A 20469-nucleotide genomic window follows, 5' to 3' on the forward strand; every position below is an offset into this window, starting at 1 on the left:
TGCCACCGATTTATTATTTTTATTTAGTCCATAGCTTACTCACTACACTTACACAAATTTACGACACAAAAATTAATTTCATTCATTCATTTAATTTCAACCAAATTCTGAGTATAATTGATGTCTAAACTTACCTTGTGACATTAAATGTACTAGCTAGTTCCCAACGAACATCACTGAGGTGCGCAGGCGCATACTGCACGGTATAGTGCTTGGCATTTACACGGTCATTGGTTCGCCATGATATGGCCACTATCCGAGACTGTACTGACTCCAAACGAAGTTCAGTAGGTGGTGTGGGTGGTTCTGAAAACATTTTTTTTCTTTAAATGTTTAACATTAAAAACCTTAATTAGTTTCATAATTATTGAGATGTCTTGTTTAATTACGAAGTTACAAAAGCGAAAGACAAAACATTTAATAGCATTTAATAACGGTGTTTATGATGTACTAAAATATGTCGTGCCAGTGTTGCCGTGTCTAAAAGTTTCACCCATGGGTGACGTTAGTGCCATTTATTCTGGCAGCATTTTGTTGCCCTCTTCTATAACATAAAGCTTTTTTAATGATAAAAAATTATTTTTATGCAGTAAAAAGTAATACATATATATTTTAAAATATTTAATAAGTAAAATATTTGTAACTAAATATCACGAAAACAATTACGTTTGTTTATAAACAGAAATTAAAGCATTAAGGACTTTAATAGGCTGGCAACGTACTCCCAAGTCTATTGGAACGTGTGGGATTAACGGTATCAGATGAGCACTCTGCCTCCTGTTATATTACATACAAAATTCCTTATATTAACTCACCCAGAATTGTAACATATAAATTGTATATGCTGCTCCCAAAGGGATTGCTCGCTCGACATTGGTACAATCCCGCATCATTTGTTTCTGCATACTGTATACTTATTGTACTTCTTAACCCTGAGTTCGTTTTTATTTCTGACAGTTTCCATCTAAAACGAACGTTAATATATTACGTTCATTTTTATAGTGTTAACCTATCTTTCTGTATGGAGTAGAAACGTTGACTATCTTGGCTCGGGAAAGGCAAAGTATCGATGCCTTTGAGATGTGGTGCTGGCGGCGAATGCTCAGAATACCGTGGATAGCAAAGCGTACCAATACATCGATCCTGACCCAACTCCGCATCGCCAATCAATCATCGCAATCGCCTGTCTACCATATGCCTACAGCAAATCGTATCTTATTTCGGCCATACAATGCGCAGAGGCGATGAGAACTTAGACAAGCTGATCGTGGTTGGTAACACAGAAGGTAAAAGATCACGTGGCCGTTCACCAACCAGATGGACCGATCAAGTGAAAGACTCATCGTCCACAAAACTGTACACTGTCATAAGAGAGGCGCCGGACAGAAACAGATAATCCAGATGCTTCGTTGCTGACCACGACGCTCAAATATGAGCTGCTGATTAAAGAGAGAGACAGAAACATGGCCATAGACACAATCTATAAAAAAAATTGTCATTATATAGCTTCGACAGCTGTCCTAGAGATGGTAATTATGACTTTTAGCTTGTATATGAATCCATTTGATATTAGGAATTATTTATTATACAGCTAGGAAATGTTGAAAAGTTAAAGGTAGACTGCCACAGAGACCAACTTTACAAATTTGTTATATTTATCAGTTATTATTATTACTATGTAGGTTAAGAAAATTGTGTTTAAGAAGTTTAATAACTTTTTAAACGCCCGAGGAACACTTTTGTACTACTTGCCTATGAGAGTGCAGTTCCAAGGCGTGTCCGTGCCTCATCCACTGTACAGTAATAGGTGTGTCTCCGAGAGCGTGGCACTCCAGAGCTACCGATTGACCCAGTCGTGATGTAATATTAGCTGATGATGTGGAGAAGTGGACTGGTTCTAAAAATATATATACTCAATCATAAAAGAGTATTGTTTGACCAGTGCTGAAGCTATCATAGTTAATAATAATAATTTATTTGCTAGAACATGATTCAAAAATGCTACAGTGGTTTGCATAATCTGCCATACATAATGACGTGAAAATTTGTGTGGAAAGGTAGAATAGAAGTTACAATTCTTACAATATCACTACATCACCACATTATTAAAATATATTGAAACGTTATCATATCTTACACATTGTAATGCATATGTACTTATAATGAATAAACACATTTTTTTTAAATGTATGTATCAAGTTGATATTAATTATAAGTTTAAAAAGTGTCCTAATTAAATAATATATTATAAAAGTTTAAGATTGTGGAGGTAGGAGAGTGCTGCTGTATTTCCAACCAAAATGAAATACTTGACCAGTCTAACCACCGACTGGCCTGAAGGAACTAAACTAGAAGCTAAACTAAAGGAGCAGCTAAATGTCGTTAGCCGTCAGAATAAATTTGTTAGTGCAATTCAGAGTATGACTGAATTGATGAGTTATACTACTGTTTATAGTGGATTGAAGATGTCGCTATACAGATAAGTCCAGCATTTTTTTTATATAGAAACATTTTTTTAAACTAAGAAACTTAGATTGCAAAATTAAAATGACGTAATACCGACTATTTACAGTAATCCAGACAGTCTTGCTGAGTGGCGTACCGACGCCATTTTCAACGTTGCAAGAATACAGTCCCTCGTCTGCCAGTGATACCTCATCTATCACCAAAGACCCATTTGTCAGACTTAGAATGCCGCCTCCAGCAAGTTCCAGTACGGGTTGCCAGGTACCCAGAATAGCTAAAATTATACATTCTATAAATAAAAGTAATTCAGTCTCAATTTTAATAAATTAAATACATTTAGCATATTTGGTTGACATCAAGTCAAGAAAAGAGGTAATGGGAAATGGAGGTAAATAACTAGTGTTGATTAGTCAGTCTATTTTTGTTCGTTGTAAACTTAATTGTATAAAATGTGTCATACAAGGTCGCGTTTTAAAACCAAATTTCAGCGAAGTCTCAGGCCAACAAATTTAAAATAAAAAGATTGTTAACATCTCAACTCCGTTGTTAACAAGCAATGTTGTGAATGTGACTTGAGCCACCTCAAGCCATTCCACTTTCTTTACAAGCTATGAGTCTGACTCAGGTAGGGATCTAATATCTGTGGTAACTATTTATCTACGACACAACGATTTTATGATACAAAATTTTATATACGCTAAGCGACGTTGAGGTATTGACATGGTTTTATTTTGTCAGTCAATTGTTTCTTTTTTATCATGTGTTTTGTTTTGTAAACCTTGATGTCAGGGTCACCTATATCTTACATAATATTTTTTTGTTTCAATAAAAAAAATTGCTATGTTATATCGTCTTAAAAGGCATGTTTGAACTAATAGGAGTATTCTTACCGTCTTTTTTCATCCAATGCACTTGAGGTTTTGGATACCCACTAGCGCTACACGAGACAACACCTCTTCTGCCTAATAAAAGAGAAGAGTTTGATGGCTCTTCTGCCCATTTTGGTGCAACTGTAAAAAACAACTACAATAAGAATGAATGAAAATCGTACTGACTTGTTAAAATAAAATTCGGCAGTAAATTATCTTTAAAATTATTAGTATATTTTATGATGCATATTTTTTAAAAATAAATAATATATATGTCGCGGATTCATAAAAAAAACTGTAGGTGATTAGTACGTGTCGTCATGAAACAATAATTTGTTCTGAAAAGAACAGTTAATTGCGTTACCGTTAGACCACGATGTCGAACTGTTCTGAGAAGAACACGTTCGTACCCTTCGACGGTTGCGCGCAACAAAAAGGACAACTTTTTGCCGCGCCTCGATTTTATTGTCTACGCACCCTTCGCATCTTGGTACCACATGTTACCACTAGTGGCCAGGTAGGATAATTTTTGTATATAAATCTACAGTTTTTAAAAATAAAAGACATTCCACATTCCATCTTCACCTCTTCTCAACGAATTATTAGGAAGTTTTATTTTAACCAAACTAAACCAAACAACCTAAAGTAAAAACTACCCTAAAGTGGTGACCCCGAGAAGAACACCAAGAAAATTGAAGATGACGAACACAGAAAATTCCGGTGCAGAGCGTCAAGTTTCATCACATCCGTCGAGCCAAGAAGTCTCCGGTATCTCACTGTCGCTCCGTATCCCACCATTCTGGCGCGACCAGCCGCTCCTCTGGTTCTGCAGTTTCGAAGCAGCAACCGCCGATCTGAAACGAAGCCAGGCCCAGCTCGCCCAGATGGTCATCGCACAGCTTGAAAAGCAAGATATCCAAAACATCGCCGCTGATCTCATTTGCTCGCCGCCGGAAGCAGATTACTACAACGCCATTAAATACCGTTTAATATCGCTATACGAAGAATCTAACAGCGCACAAACGAAGAAGCTATTGTCGCAAGTTGAGCTTGGAGACCAGAAACCCAGCCAGCTGATGAGGCAAATGAAGCAGCTTAACAAGGACAAATTTCCCGAGAGCACCATCAAAATGATGTGGCTCGAGCATCTGCCGCCACACACTCGTTCCGTGCTAGCCGTCAGCGAAGCGTTTAAAAACAAAACGACGCTTGACGACCTGACCTTGCTCGCGGACAAGATGATGGAAGTCCACACGCCGTCGCAACACATCGCTGCCGTCGCAACGCCTTTCACACCTGTAGCATCGCCACCAATTCTAGAACAACCAACCATCGACACCCTCATCGGTGAAATAAGAAGGTTGTCTTTGGAAGTTGCCGAGCTACGAGTACAACCGCGCGACAACTACCGCAACAGTCGTTCTCGCTACCATTCACAATCACGCTCGCGGAATGCATCAACAAAGCGCAACGAAAACCGACGAGAGTCGCAGATGGAAGATCGAAGCCGGAAAAAATCTCCAATGCCGTACTGCTATTACCATCATCGCTACGGTATGGACGCGAAGAAATGCACACCACCATGCCCATGTTTCAAGCCCATAAACCAGTCGGAAAACTAAAAGTAACGCTGGCCGCGGCGGGAACCGGCGTTACCGAATCATCACACCGCCTTTTCGTTACCGACAGGGTAACGAAACTTACCTTTTTGGTCGACACAGGAGCCAATATCTCCGTGCTACCAAAGGCAAAGGGCTCACGCGAAAAACCACTGCCGTTTCAACTCTACGCCGCCAACAACACGGTCATTCCAACATACGGAGAGAAGTCACTCCAACTCGATCTTAACCTCCGAAGACCATACACATGGAAATTCGTCGTAGCAGATGTGTCTAAGGCAATCCTGGGAGCAGATTTCTTGCAGCACCACCACCTCATTGTCGATGTCAAAAACCGAAGATTGATCGACGGGAAAACAAAGCTGGTAACAAACGCTCAACTCAGTACTGCAGACATACCTACAGTTCGTAGTATTGACATTGAGCAAAATTACCACAGCATTCTAGCAGATTTCCCAGGCACAACCAGAATCACTTCAATGAAGCTTAGTCCCAAACATTCCGTTGAACACTTCATTGAAACAAATGGACCGCCCCTTCACTGCAAGCCACGCCCCATTGCACCGCATCGTTACGAAATGGTCAGGAAGGAATTCCAAAACATGATCGATCAAGGGTTATGCAGACCAAGCAAAAGCCCTTGGGCATCACCTCTTCACGTCGTGCCAAAGAAGAATGGAGACCTACGCGTGTGTGGCGATTACCGAAGGCTCAACGCCATAACCAAGCCCAATCGGTATCCCATACCACGTATACGTGACTTCACATACCAACTCGCAGGGAAGAAAATTTTCTCCACCTCAATCGCGCGTACCAACAACTGCCAGTCAGCGAGCAAGATGTGGAGAAAACCGCCATCATCACACCTTTTGGTCTTTTCGAGTTTCCGCGCATGTGTCCTGGCCTAAAGAACGCCGGACAGACTTTCCAACGCTTTATTCATGAAGTACTGCGCGAACTCGACTTCGTATTTCCTTTCGTTGATGATCTACTCATAGCATCAATCGACGAGGAAGAGCACCGAAAACATCTACGCATCGTATTACAGCGACTAGAAGAATACGGCATCACCATCAACCCATCAAAATGTGTTTTCGGCCAGCCAACTGTGAAATTCCTCGGTCACCAAGTCACAGCGGAAGGAATACAGCCACCCCAAGAGAAGGTACAAGCTATTACAGATTTTCCAAAACCACAAACCGTAGAAGAACTACGACGTTTTCTCGGTATGATAAACTTTTACCGTGAAAATATCAAAGATGCCGCCACCATACAAGCGCCGTTAAATACCTACCTGCACAACGTCAAGAAGCGTGACAAAACTAAGATCGACTGGACCACTGAATCAACGCAAGCTTATGAAGCATGTAAAGAGAGCATAAAAAACGCCGCTTTACTTGCTCATCCGTCTCACCAGGCGACACTTGCTATATTCAGCGACGCTAGCGACAAAACAGCTGGTGCCGCACTCAACCAATTTATCAACAACTCATGGCAACCACTCGGCTATTTCTCGAAGAAATTCACCGACGCACAGACTCGCTACAGTACCTACGATCGAGAGCTACTCGCCATCTACATGGCTGTCAAACATTTCCGCAAAATGTTCGAGGGACGAGAAATAATTATATTTACCGACCACAAGCCGCTAACTTTCGCTTACACAAAAACAAATACAAACAGCGAATCACCGAGACGCACCCGACAGCTACTTTATATCAGCGAATTTACCACTGATATACGACACGTCAGTGGATCTCAAAATGCAGCCGCAGATGCATTATCACGTGTCGAAGCAATCACCTGTCCATCGCCGATCGACTACAATCTACTTGCAGAAGCTCAAGAACGCGATAGCGATACCATTAAAGCACTCAGTCTACAGAGCAACTTATGTTTCAAGAAAGTCAACCTGCCCGTCTCAAACATCAAATTACACTGCGAAACTTCAACCTCACAGTTACGTCCGTACCTACCAGAAGAATATCGACGTACCGCATTCAACGCAGTACATAACGTTAGCCACCCTGGAATCAAGACTACGAGAAAATTAATTACGCAACGTTACTTTTGGCCCTCAATGAACGCAGACGTCGGCAAGTGGGCAAAAGTATGCCTACAGTGTCAGCGCGCCAAAATACAACGCCACACATCAAGTCAATTATCAATTTTTTCACCAACCGAACGATTCGAACACGTTCACATCGATATCGTTGGTCCGCTACCTACCGCGGCCAGCGGTCATCGATACCTCGTGACAATGATCGACAGAGCAACAAGATGGCCCGAAGCATACCCATTATGCGAAATATCAGCTGAAGACGTCGCCAAAGCGGTATACGAAGGTTGGATTTCCCGTTTCGGTTGTCCTGTAACAATAACAACGGACCAAGGACGCCAATTTGAAAGCAGAGTATTTGCATCTCTTTCTCGCTTACTAGGAATCGAAAAAACGCGTACAACTTCATACCACGCACAGTGTAACGGTATCATCGAACGATGGCACCGTGTCCTTAAAGCCGCATTAAAAGCAAGACTACAGACCGCAAGAAGCTGGATCAACGAGCTCCCAACCGTCCTACTCGGATTACGCGCCGCTATGCGAAGTGACACCGGCGTAAGCGCCGCTCAGCTTACCTACGGTTGCAACATACGCTTACCCGGTGATTTGTTATCAACGACCTGCAATGACGTCATCATGGACTCTGGCTACATCGATCAGCTGCGCGACGCAATACGTAACCTACAACCAATGCCGAGTCAACCACACAGCAACACAAAACCCATATTCGTTCACCGCGACCTGCAAACATGTGAATACGTATTCGTACGCATAGACGCCGTAAAGAAGCCATTACAAGCACCTTACGACGGACCCTATAGCGTGCTGAAACGAGACAGCAAGATATTCACGCTGCAGTTACCTAACCGTGAAATGAATATCTCTATCGACAGACTCAAACCTGCCTACACTATCACCGAGCAAGATGTGCCTACTGATACAACCACGAGTACCTGCAACAAGCAAATCACATCAAGTGCGAACGAACTACATGAACCATCAAATAGCCTGAAACATCAAAATGACAACAACCTGAAACAACAAGACACTGGGAACACCTCAATACCTACAAGAACAACTCGCCGAGGCCGCGTTATACGCCTGCCGGTACGCTTCGCTAGAGGGGGAATCCTGTAGGTGATTAGTACGTGTCGTCATGAAACAATAATTTGTTCTGAAAAGAACAGTTAATTGCGTTACCGTTAGACCACGATGTCGAACTGTTCTGAGAAGAACACGTTCGTACCCTTCGACGGTTGCGCGCAACAAAAAGGACAACTTTTTGCCGCGCCTCGATTTTATTGTCTACGCACCCTTCGCATCTTGGTACCACATGTTACCACTAGTGGCCAGGTAGGATAATTTTTGTATATAAATCTACAGTTTTTAAAAATAAAAGACATTCCACATTCCATCTTCACCTCTTCTCAACGAATTATTAGGAAGTTTTATTTTAACCAAACTAAACCAAACAACCTAAAGTAAAAACACCCTAAAAAACAAAAACCATTTCAACGATTCAAAAACGCGTTGATTTATTTAAAAAAAAGTAAGTTTATGCCGGCGCAAGCGCTGATTAGAGATTATTGGCATTGACAATTTACAACACGTCTATGATATTGGTGTTGCCATTCTTATAAAATAAGTGATATCCTGTTCCTTTATAACATTATCACCGGCATATACATAGAGTGGTATATTAATGTCTTTGGTTAACATAGCTTTTACACATTGAAGATAAACAATTTTTTAACCGGAATAAAGCTATTTGTATTATTATAAACTTATAATTATTTTACATAATTTTAAATTTAAATTTTCCGACGTTCCGCGTGATTTACACCGTACGTGGTTACGGTGACTGAAGACAAAAGGTGTTGAATGTCAAAAGTATCACAGCTGTAGAGAAAGTTGTGTTATCTGTATTTATTTCCCCAGAGTTGGTATCCACTAAAAGATGACGGGTTTTTGCGGAAATGACTCACGGTGTCCTCTATTTTCGCGGATTGTTTGTCTTGGGGTTTTTAATTTGGATATTAGTTTTGGGTGCTGAGGCGGCTTAAATGTCAATATACTTAAAAAAAAACTTTGAGATACTAGCAACGGAATCCGGAAGAATGAGCAAGGTTAGGGAACGAATTAATACGTATGTCGAGGTACCGCTGTAGCTTAAAACGGATGTTATAGGCAATTAATACGATATTGTAACATTGCAATATTTAAATAAAATAATTTATTTAAGAAATAGACATAACATTTACACACACATAATAATAATAATCAAAAAAGAAAAATAACAAAAAGGATATAAGGTACATTTTAAGTGTGTAATGTGTGTGTGTTGTGCTTGTAACTGGCCCTTGCTCAGCATTATGATGTGGAGCAGACGTGTTCCACAGTGCTGGCCATTCTGCCAGAAACAGTTACTTTACGCAGATGCAAAAGAGTGGAATAATAATAATATTAGATTTTTTTATTAATACATAATGATCATAAATAAATAATATTTGTTTCTGTGTGTCTTACGTATCACGTTATTATATTGCACTAAAATAATATTATTTTATATATACAGAAAACCTTGGTAGAAATAATCATATATTATTACCTTATATATTGAACCGAGACGAAAATATTTATTCAGAAAACTAGAAGCTCTAACACACTTTTACCATCATAACTTAAACTACAAGTTTTATAAAGTTAAATTGTTGAAGATTAGAGTCTTTATTATAATAAACAAAGTACAGCACAAGTGCAAACCGTCCACGCGATGATACAACATGTAGTAAAGTTCAAAAAGGCTTATTTAGGAAAATAAATTCGATTTTTCATGCGGTATCAGGAAAAATATCTCGTATGATTAGTTTCTCAGGTATTAGATGAATTTTTCGAGTATAGATTTTAGATAACTGTTCGGGAACTACTGTTTTGGGAAGACTGGGAGATTAATGTAAGATTTTAAGGTCTGGGTTTAAGATTTCTGTATCTGTTTCATGACTATTTGTTAAAATAATAGGCAAAGTAGATGATCAGCCTCCTGTGCCTGACGCACGCCGTCGACTTTTTGGTCTGAGGCAAGCCGGTTTCTTCACTATGTTTTCCTTTAACGTTCGAGGGAATCTTAAATGCGCACATAGAAAGAAAGTCCATTGGTGCACAGCCGGGAATCGAACCTACGACCACGTGACCTCAACACTGTTCAATTTTTTATTTTTTAAGTAGAATTAATTGTTAGAATATTAAGGTAGTATGTAACTTAGTCTATTAATATTGTTTGGAATATATACGGTAAATAAATAATTAACTCTAGCGGCATCAAGATCCTTTATTCTTCACGTTTGCTATCCAATAGCGACATCTCGATTAAAAAACACTTATGAATTGAAAAAAGAACGTAATCATTTTCGTTACTTTTTTATTTAAAGGCGCTCCTTTTGTATCTGTATTAATCTTGATTGCCAAATTCGACTAGATTATGCTCCCTAAAATAAAAAAAGGAAAAAGACTACTTGATATCACAGGAAACTGAAGAGCTGGCAGCTACCTCGGACAAAGAATTAGTCTAGCTATTAAAGGGGGAAGGCTGCCAGTATATTTGGCACTTTGCCTAAAGAGACTCCTTAATAATATATTTTATTTATTATATTATATATTTTAAGGTTTTTAAAACGAAATAAGTTTCATTGTTCTATTATTTATTAAATGGTAATTAACATGAAAAATAAAAGAAAATAAACCATCAAATTGACAATGAATTTTCATATAGTTCTTTAAATCACGTCAGATCGGTGTTCATACAACATTGTTACCCGCTTTCAGCGAGGACGTAAATATATATTTTGCCTCATTATCCAAAAATATATGACGTATTTTCCAAGCATATAAAGTTACATCATGTCTCAGTTATGACATATTTGTTCATTAATTTCTTATGACGAAATATAAAATACAATTTTATATGATAAGGAAACATTCCATGATTTTAAAGGCCGGCAACGCATTTACGAGCCTTCTGGCAATGTGAGCGGTATCACGTAACGTAACACGTAACGTGAGCTTCCTGCTCGTTTATTACTTAAACAAATGATTACTACTATATTGTTTCGTGCCACATTGTATGTGTATGCTTTCACAAAATATCCTTAAAATATTCTTTGTTTCTTCGAAGGTGATGAATAAACACAGTCTATGGTATTAAGAAATTAACGCTCTTCCATACCTGTTCATGTTACTAGACTTACGTATCGTTTCAGTACTTTTTGAATGAAATGCAAATATTATCTAAAGCCTGTAAACATTTTACTACTTTTGATACAATTATTAACATCTTACCTTTTATAAACAGCTCTGTGGTCTTATTAACTGTTGCGACGTGGTTGGTAGCGACACAGGTATATGTACCACAGTGTTCTAAGGAAACTTTTTTTATTATCAACGCGCTGAATAGCTCTGAACTCCTCTCAACGACCTTAAAAAATAATCGCCTTTACCTACTATTCACAGTAATCCTTATTAGCAATAATATTTTTGACCCACGGATAAAATTTTATAAGTTATACTTCTTTTGGCGTGTTAGGAAAAAATAATGAAAGTTAGCATAGTCAACTTTAAAAAAAAGTCCATTACTTTAATTATGTGGAAATATCTTTTTGTGATATTTATATTAACTTTATTTATTATTATTAACTAGAAAATGCATTATAATAAAACTTTCAATGTATTAAATACCTTTTTTCTATTGTTAGTGTAGTTTTTTCCACAAACGTAGAATAAGGCGAAAGATAATTTTAAAAACATTTTTATCTTGTTACGCCAAAGAAGTATAACTTTTAACGCGTGCACATAAGTACACACATAGGTTTTTTATCAAATAAATCGACTTAATTGGAATGTTTAATTCATAAAAGCAATAGTTGTCTACTGAATCGAATTTCCTATCACTATCACTGAGAGAAATATCTAGAAGGTATCTCGAGTGGTATATAGGTATAAACGTTTCTTAAGATAATTTAAAGCTGTCATATATAAAATATGATCCAGAATTTACCTTCAAGCCATTCGGTATCCGCTTTCCATCCTTTAGCCACTCAAAGTGTATTGGCAAATCGCCACTCCTTACGTTACAGTAAATATTTACTATTTGACCTTCCTGGAGGTTGTTCCCAAATAAGAGATCTTCCAAGACTGGCGCTTCAATAACCTGTATTTCGAATGTCCGTCTGGCCATTTCTCCCGACGGACTGGTCACGATACAGGTATATTGTGCCTCGTGGTCCTTATTAATTTCTATGATACTAAGTACTCCGTGGATGTTGGACACGCTACGATATTTTCGCTTGTGTTGACTACGTTTATATCTTTGGAAGAGGTTGTCCGAGCTGATGGTTTTGCCTTTAAATTCCCAATCTATTTTGCTGTATAAAATGATTATTTAACTTAATTGTTTTTATTATGTATACTTATAGTAGAGTATTATCATTTTCTAAATATCAGATTACTTATTAGATATATTAACAGAGCATAATGATAAGAGGAGACTCGTAAAATGTGTCTAAATGAATCATTTTTATTGGTACTATATAATCGAATCAAAAGGCTTTTGTAACTTCAAAATCTTAAATCGTTTTTAATGGTATGAATCTAACAAAAGTACAAAAGCAAGCGTGTGGTGGATTTTTTGCAGCACTTAACATGAATGTATTTTAAAGTAATTTTCGTTATTGTATAAATATTATGAACGCTACCTTATAGGATATCCATAAAATGGACATCTGAGATTGACCGTTTCGCCGCTCTGGACTTTTAGTGGCGGTAATGCTCTAATATAAGGTGGTCCTAAAAATAAAATTATATACTTATATTAGATATTTGTTTATTATCTACGGCAGTTAAATTTTGACACCTTTTTTGTAATTGTTTTGGATAATATTAAGATAAGTAGACAGTTTAATTAATTCATTTTCTATAGGTAATTTATATACTTTAAACATTAGGTATGAGATTAAATTACGCCATATAGTACAATTTTAATTGAATATTTTTTTTAAATTTGGCAATAATGAAAGAGTCTTGTAATGAACAGTTATGACTAACAAATTAAAAACATATTTTTTAATTTCATAGTTACATTTAAAAGTAAGTTACCATATACATCCAGCCTATTCTCATGGACAGCTTCATGATCACCCTCTCTCGCTGAACAAGAGTATAATCCACCATCTTCTACTCTTATCCTCGATATATTGAGCTGAGCCAGCACAGTGCCATCAGATCGCATTATTTGACCCAATGAATATCTAAATGGAATAAATATTAATTAATAGGAATAAAAGCTCAGTTTTATGTCTGATTATTTCAAAACTGAGACATTGACTGAACATTTTTACAACGCATTATAAACTTTTATGTTTTATTCAACAAATTTATTTTATTAATTTCGAAGGGCACGATTCGTTTTAAAAATGAAAAGTTACTTTCTTCGCCACCTTTTTTGACCACACACACTTGAACACTTTTAGAGATTTGATACAAGATGAAACCAAATAGACTTTTCATTACTTATATAGGATTACAGATCACAAAAAAACGTTTAAATACGTTAAAGAAAGTAATGTGTATTTTGATTACTATAGTTATAATATAACGTATATGAAAGTTAGCTGTGTACTAGCCTGGCGTCAGTGTTGCTAGATATACCAACTCCATCCCTTTGCCAAGTAAATTGAGGAGGCCTGTCAGCTGTAGCTGCACATTGCATGCTGATCTGTTAAAAATAATTGTAATTATTGAGAAATATATTAATTTCATACTTGATAATAATTAGGTAATCAATAGTCATATCTTTGATCCATTTACATGGGTGTAACCGAGGGTCTGTACCCCTATTGTGTACACAGTGTTTATAATAGACAGCTGCTAATATTAAGTACGTAGAATTACATTAATCGGATGTGCAAGTTTTGATTAATATTTGTTTGATTCTAGAAATTATTGTTATTCCCGTTTGAAAACGTTTTAAAAACTTTTATAATTTTAATAAATATATCTACACTAGTACGGGTGCATTACCTTAATAATTAAGATAAAACATCAAGACAAAGTCTTCTTGTCAAAGTGTATATACTTACATCACCACCTGGAGTAAGTGTTCTTTCGGTGAAGTGCTGAGTCATCAACACTCTACCATCAGAAATGCCTCGCTTACGTCGTATCCTTTTAATTGCACCTTTGAGTACAAAGGAAGATGTATTATAGTTTTTTACGATATACTTTATTTTACAAATTATCGTTTTTTAATGCATTTCCTGCTTCCACCAACGCTTTGTTTAACAAGGTAGCTATAGAAGTATTTCCGACCCAATCCGAAGGTATACTTAACATCAGTAAATCATAAGAGATCTGTTATAGTTACGTTTGATAGATCTGTCTTATGTCAATGGTCTTACCAAATAGCAATTAAAATATTTTAATAATACGCAATTAAGAAGTTGTGTGTATGTAGTTTATTTTAATCTTAACGTGTTATTTTAATGTGCTTTATTTATGAAACGACAGAGTAAAAAAAGGACGTGCTGCTTACAGTTGCAGCGAGCAACTGGTGAGCAGTAGTACAAGGAAGGAAGCGGTAGTTTGTCATCACACATTCTGGGTGGTAAAGCTAGTGTAAGATTCGTTGCTAACAACACTTCGGGAAAGATCATGATCAAGAGATGAAAATCCAGTGGCGCTACATATCTATGTGTCTTTAATAAAAATAGTACTGGTTCTCAGAAGCCCAAGTAAGCCCTGATAATATAAACACGGAAATTACTAGATTATTGGATTAGGGTCGAATGCGATTAGAGAGAAATGGTGTTAGCTGTAACGAAATAGCCACTGGCTCTCATTACCGGCCTCGTTATGACGACTAATCTAAATCGATAGGGCAACCATGATATATAGTGAATATTTACTTAGCGATACTACGAATAATATTATGGGTAACATTGTAGAACGATTCAATTTTCCTTATGAGTCCCTTGTCAGCCCTAACATGTTGTATAAATATTGGTACTACAATATTTTAAGGTCGGGGCCTTAATATTTGTTTCATGATCATTTATTATCTAATAAGTATCAGCTTTCTGTGCTTGAAACACGCCATCAAAATTTTGGGGCTCAAGCCGATTTCCTCACGATATTTTCCTTCAGAATTCGAGCGAATGTTAAATGCGCACATAGAGAGAAAGTTGTTGGTGCAAAGCCGGGGATGGAACCTACGACCTCAGGGACGATGGCCACAGGCTGACACCACAAGGCCAACACTGCTCTGTTAATTATATATGTTATATAGAGCACACTTAATATATCCAGCAGGGAATTAAATTTAAGTAAGACAATTACGTACTTCAGCGGTTTGTGTTTGACTAACCGTAGTACATAGCACCCCATAGAGAATATGGGATTTTTTTTTGTTTTCGCTCTGATTGATAAAGTAATATTAGAGTTGACTGTGGGCAGTTAAACTTCAGTGAGTTAAGCTACATATTATTCCTATTGAAGATTATGAAAATTGAAATTTTCATTAATCTACTTGCATCGCTGGTAAGTGATAGGTTCACTTATTTAGCCGCCTATTAACTCTTACATAAAAATAATAAAGCCCGTTTATTTCCAATCTTTACAAATATTAACACTAGAAAGTTAAAATTTGTTATAAACATTTTCTTGTTACTTGTTATCCTAACTTCCGTCAGTACCTTTGACCGTAATCCCTTTGCAGCTAAAGGCCTTCTCCAGCTTTTTCTATATTTCTCTATCCATGGCTTTCTTTTTCCATTCGCTGTTAACGCTTATATACTTTTTCTCTCTCTCTTTAATCGGCGTCTCTGAGCGTCGTGTTCAGCAAGAAAGCATATCTTGTGCACACCCCACAAACACACTCTCACGTACATCACACAACACAGCCAAATTAGGTATTCCTTAGTTTAATTGTATTCAATAATTTTATTTTTGAATACTTTCTTTCCTTCTGTAATATTTGAACCTATTTGTTTATATTATGTATTCCATATTGGCTATATTTATTTAGGTTTAGTATAATTATTATGTTAGTTGTTGGAGTCCGAAATAAATATATAAATAATATTCTTTTTTAGAGCGTATTTTTATTTTTTCTCCCTTCCCTTCCCCTAGTCTTTAAAGTCCCATATTTTACCTGAGCATCACTTCTCTTTAAGGGCATAATGTAAGACGTCTCTAACTTTTGTTGTTGTCTTAATTTTTCCCTTTTTATATTTTGTATTCTTCCTATGCTTAATATCTATGAGCTAACTATGAGCGTCAATTTTTCGATTTGTTTGTGACGTTTTACGAGTAATTTTAAAGGTTACAATGTTATTATAGTAAATATGTTCGACGTCCTGGTGGACAGAAAAACTGTTTCCAGTTTGTTGTTCCACCACAACTACTTCTCTCCTATTTAAGATTATGAATAAAATAAATTAATAAAGTACGCTTCTTGCCATTGCTTTCTGGTCTGATAGTTTATTTTTTAATTATGTATTGTATGTCAGCCGTTTGGCAGCCGTACGTGAGAGTAGGTAAGGGTCCAAGACAATGTTACTGACTACGTCATAAGTAAAATAAATCCTATATGTCTACAATATCGTCACCCTAGTCAACATAAACTACAGGGGATCATTTAAGGAAGCATATTGCAATCAGAGCGTAAATCAGTTGCAACTGAACACATGTCTATTAGTTATTACAGAAGGTAATTATGGCAATTCTCATTATAGATTTAAAACTGTATTTCTTGGAATCGCCATGGATTCAAAACTTCAGTGGTACCGTAATATTAACGGATTGGCGAATAGACTTAGTTCGCTCACTAACTGATGTCGATATAGCTAGACTTGTTTATTTTACTTACTTTCACAGCTTAATGACTTATGGCTTATTATCATGGGGTCTTGCTGCTGATGTTGAAACTATTTTCATACTGCAGAATAGGGGTTATTCGTGCAATCTATAATTTAACCTTTCCCTCGCAATATATTTATGAAAATATTATGTATGTATACAATAATAGTGATAAGTTTACTAGAATAGAACATAGACATATGCACAAACTTAATACTCGGAACAAACGCAGGCTGCAATTTTCTCGTACTAGACTATCTAAAGTTAGTAATTCTCTTTTGAGAAAAGGCATAGTCTCCTTTAATAAAAATCTAGAGGCTCTTTTATCTCTGCCTTTTAATAAATTCAAGAAATGTAAAAAGGCTTACTACAAAGTTAACGATTATCTAGTTGATAAAAGGGCCTGGGACTCTAGTGCTAGACACGCTACTTCTAATTAATTTTCGATTTTTTTTTAAATAAGTGTTGTTTGATGATTTGCTAATTTAGAAGAGAACCAAGAGTTTTTTTACTCCGGATTTTTCTCTCGGCCTACATCCTCTGTCTTCTTTGCCGATGAGTAGTCTACCTATTCAAAATTAATGACGTGGAATAAGTGATACTTGTATGTTATGTTCCACAATAAACATATTTTTTATTTTATTTACAATTTCAATTATACATATCTCTAGTAACATTAAACTAAGTTAGTAAAATACGGAAGACTGAAAATATATTAGAATATATTTTGTAAAACCATAAGTTTAAATCTATATACAAGTGAATCCGAGACGAATCATTTAACTTCTAATTTTAGATGTTATTGTAAACTATTATTAAAACACGTTCTATAAATACAACATATTTATTTCCAAATGGGTCATAAACAGAACATTAAATAATGTGTGCGTTGTCACAAAATTAACTAAAACAATGAAAACCAGCCATAGACTGACATGCATGGCAATACTTACATTCGTATTATTACTTATAAAAATATTAAAATAAAAACATCCTTTTGGTAACTTTCCGCAGACCGTTTCCAGCCTAGGTTTCGAACTTCATGAACAAAATTGAATGATAATAATTTAAAATTTGAAAAACATCGCCTATTGTATTTGTCATTCATATAATTAAAATATTGTTTTCCACTGTTACATAATATTTAAATATATACTTTATTAACCTGAGATATAAACTTTATTAATTTGAGAAATGCAGCTTTAAATTTAGATATAAACTTTATTAAATTGAGATATAAATTTTATTAAATTGTGACATAAACTTTATTAAATTGTGATATAAACTTTATTAAATGGAAATATAAACTATATTAACCTGAGATATAAACTTGATTAAATTGAAATATAAGGAGTAGGTAGTTGCATCAAATAGCTATGTAACAATTCGGTCGCAATGGGTAAAGACGTACATGATTATGATTCTCTTATGTCATGTTTAAAAGAAAATTAAAAAGGTAAGAGATTTACCAAATAGAAGATCCAACTGTGCGAGATATTCAAGAAATGCTCGCCAAAAATAAAATGAATACTTATAAGATTCACCAAATTTCTTGGAATCGAATCGAACCAAATATTTTACTTGTAAGGAAGCTACCGAGTCGACCGAAAAGAAATCTCTTCTGTGGACATAAAATTATATTTTTTTTAAACTAGAGGGTTTATTTTTTATGTCGTTTTTAATGTGAAGTAGTATAATATAACCAGATTATTTGATTCCAATAAATACATCAATTTTTAACAAAACTAAAAATTAAACAATTCTATTTAGCCAAAATACACATTTTATCTTTTCTGTGGATTTTGTAGTATTTTTTGTGGACAGTTAATAATTAAAATATCTAGTTATCAGTAAAAATTGAGGCTTTTATCTCTGATACTATTTTTGCCGTGATTATTTCACCTCTTTTTTCGACGAAAAAAACGACTTTTAAATTTTTGTCATACTGGATTTGTTTTTGACCCATATAGGTATACGAATAATCGGAAGGACATTCTTATTTAAGTGTAATGTTCGTAAGTGAAAAATGCTCTAACTTACGAGACAAGGCTTTGCAGATTTGCGAAGGGTTTTTTTGGAGAACTGTTAAAATTATAGGTGTCAAGACGATTAAAAAGCAGTTATTGGTGTTCTTCTATGTTTTATCTGATCGTCACTTATAGCTTCACTTATTTTATCGAATATACATTTTACATAAATAAAAATATTATATTAAAATACAGCTATACAAAATAAAATATTAAATTCAAAAGTGACTCCGTTAATAGTTTTTTTACTACGTTTAAAAAAAATATTTTACATCAAAATAATCTTAACTTATCTTACATTAAATAAATAATATAAAACAATAGTGCTTTTATAGTCTTCAATTTTATAATCTTTTTAACTTCAATATACATTTTTAAATAAAGGTGTTTTTCCTTGTCACTAAAACAAGATAGCCTCGACATTCGTAAGCCCTCGGTCGTGAACTCTAGGAATTCTCCTAATAATTGTGGTGATCTATAATAAGGGATTTTATAAACTACTATAATATTCACCCACCCAATGTAATATTATAACATGTTAAATATACAAAACAAACAAAAACAACAAACAAGTTTATGGTCGTGAACTTTTATTATAGAACAATGCAAACAGGCCGGGCAGAAGGGTCACCTAATGTGATACCGCAGACATGGACTGCGGAGACTCTCTATGCCAGAGGGCTCGCACTGCGTTGGCAGCCTTAAGAATCGGTACTCTTTTATCTTGAAGGAGCCTAAGTTGAATTGGTTCGAAAACACTTAATTCGTTAGCTGCTTCCAGATAGTCGTGTGGTGCGGCAAATACTGCCTAGAACGCTCAGTTGTGGAACGACGGAAGTCGAGATAACGCGAAAACACGATGACAAAACATCATTTAATAATTATAAAAAAAATTCTTACCCCTTCTAAGCGGCATATAGTGATTAACTCATATTATACACCAAGAAGGGAGCGAACAATCAACGTAGCAATTTCTTTGTGGTTCTCCACAATTGTTACCGATAATGATTTGTCTGTGTATAGACGTATTAGTATTTGCTAATTGCCTACTGGGATTACGATTAAAGGCGATTGGGGTTGGGTTTGGATCTATGCTTCTACGGTTTCCAGCACGACATGCTTGCATTAGCATGGTAGCATAGGTGCAAACCCACCCTACCACATCCTTCTGATGGGTAGGGAGGCGTGGTCTTGGGGGTAGCGCAGGTCGCTGTGATCCCCAAGGCAAGTTTGGTGGACTAACCTTCCCGAGGTTGCCAACCCTGTTTTTGGTCTAATACCCTATGTATTAGACGTAACTAAAACCACCAAGCGAACTTTTGCAGGGATGTAGAGGTCATGTCCTTGCGAGTTCATCATCCAAAATAAAAGGACGGTGGACAGTAAATGACCTCCCGCGTGTTTGTGCCGTGCGCGGGGACCCGTACGGGGGGATGAAGGAGTCCTGGAGGTTGAGTGGAGTAGTGCGCCGGTACAGTTGTGCGCTGCACACAACACACCTCTTTGGTCTGGATTTCCCC

The 20469-nt window shown here is 36.2% G+C and overlaps 1 protein-coding gene across 1 annotated transcript in view; it reads right to left on the reverse strand.

Annotated features, from left to right (window-relative positions):
* The window catches only part of LOC123710553 (Down syndrome cell adhesion molecule-like protein Dscam2), a 99743-nt gene that overhangs the window by 16950 nt on the left and 62324 nt on the right, over nt 1-20469 (reverse strand). The window contains exons 9-19 of the mRNA XM_045662523.1: nt 14147-14244; nt 13691-13782; nt 13164-13315; nt 12764-12854; nt 12067-12433; nt 11352-11487; nt 3357-3476; nt 2564-2740; nt 1753-1897; nt 816-964; nt 135-306 (exon numbers count right to left, since the gene is read on the reverse strand). Of these exons, the coding sequence (XP_045518479.1) occupies nt 135-306; nt 816-964; nt 1753-1897; nt 2564-2740; nt 3357-3476; nt 11352-11487; nt 12067-12433; nt 12764-12854; nt 13164-13315; nt 13691-13782; nt 14147-14244 (1699 nt within the window). The remainder of the gene's footprint in view (nt 1-134; nt 307-815; nt 965-1752; nt 1898-2563; nt 2741-3356; nt 3477-11351; nt 11488-12066; nt 12434-12763; nt 12855-13163; nt 13316-13690; nt 13783-14146; nt 14245-20469) is intronic.

This window comes from Pieris brassicae, chromosome 6, assembly GCF_905147105.1.
Source record: "Pieris brassicae chromosome 6, ilPieBrab1.1, whole genome shotgun sequence".
Classification (NCBI taxonomy): domain Eukaryota; kingdom Metazoa; phylum Arthropoda; class Insecta; order Lepidoptera; family Pieridae; genus Pieris; species Pieris brassicae.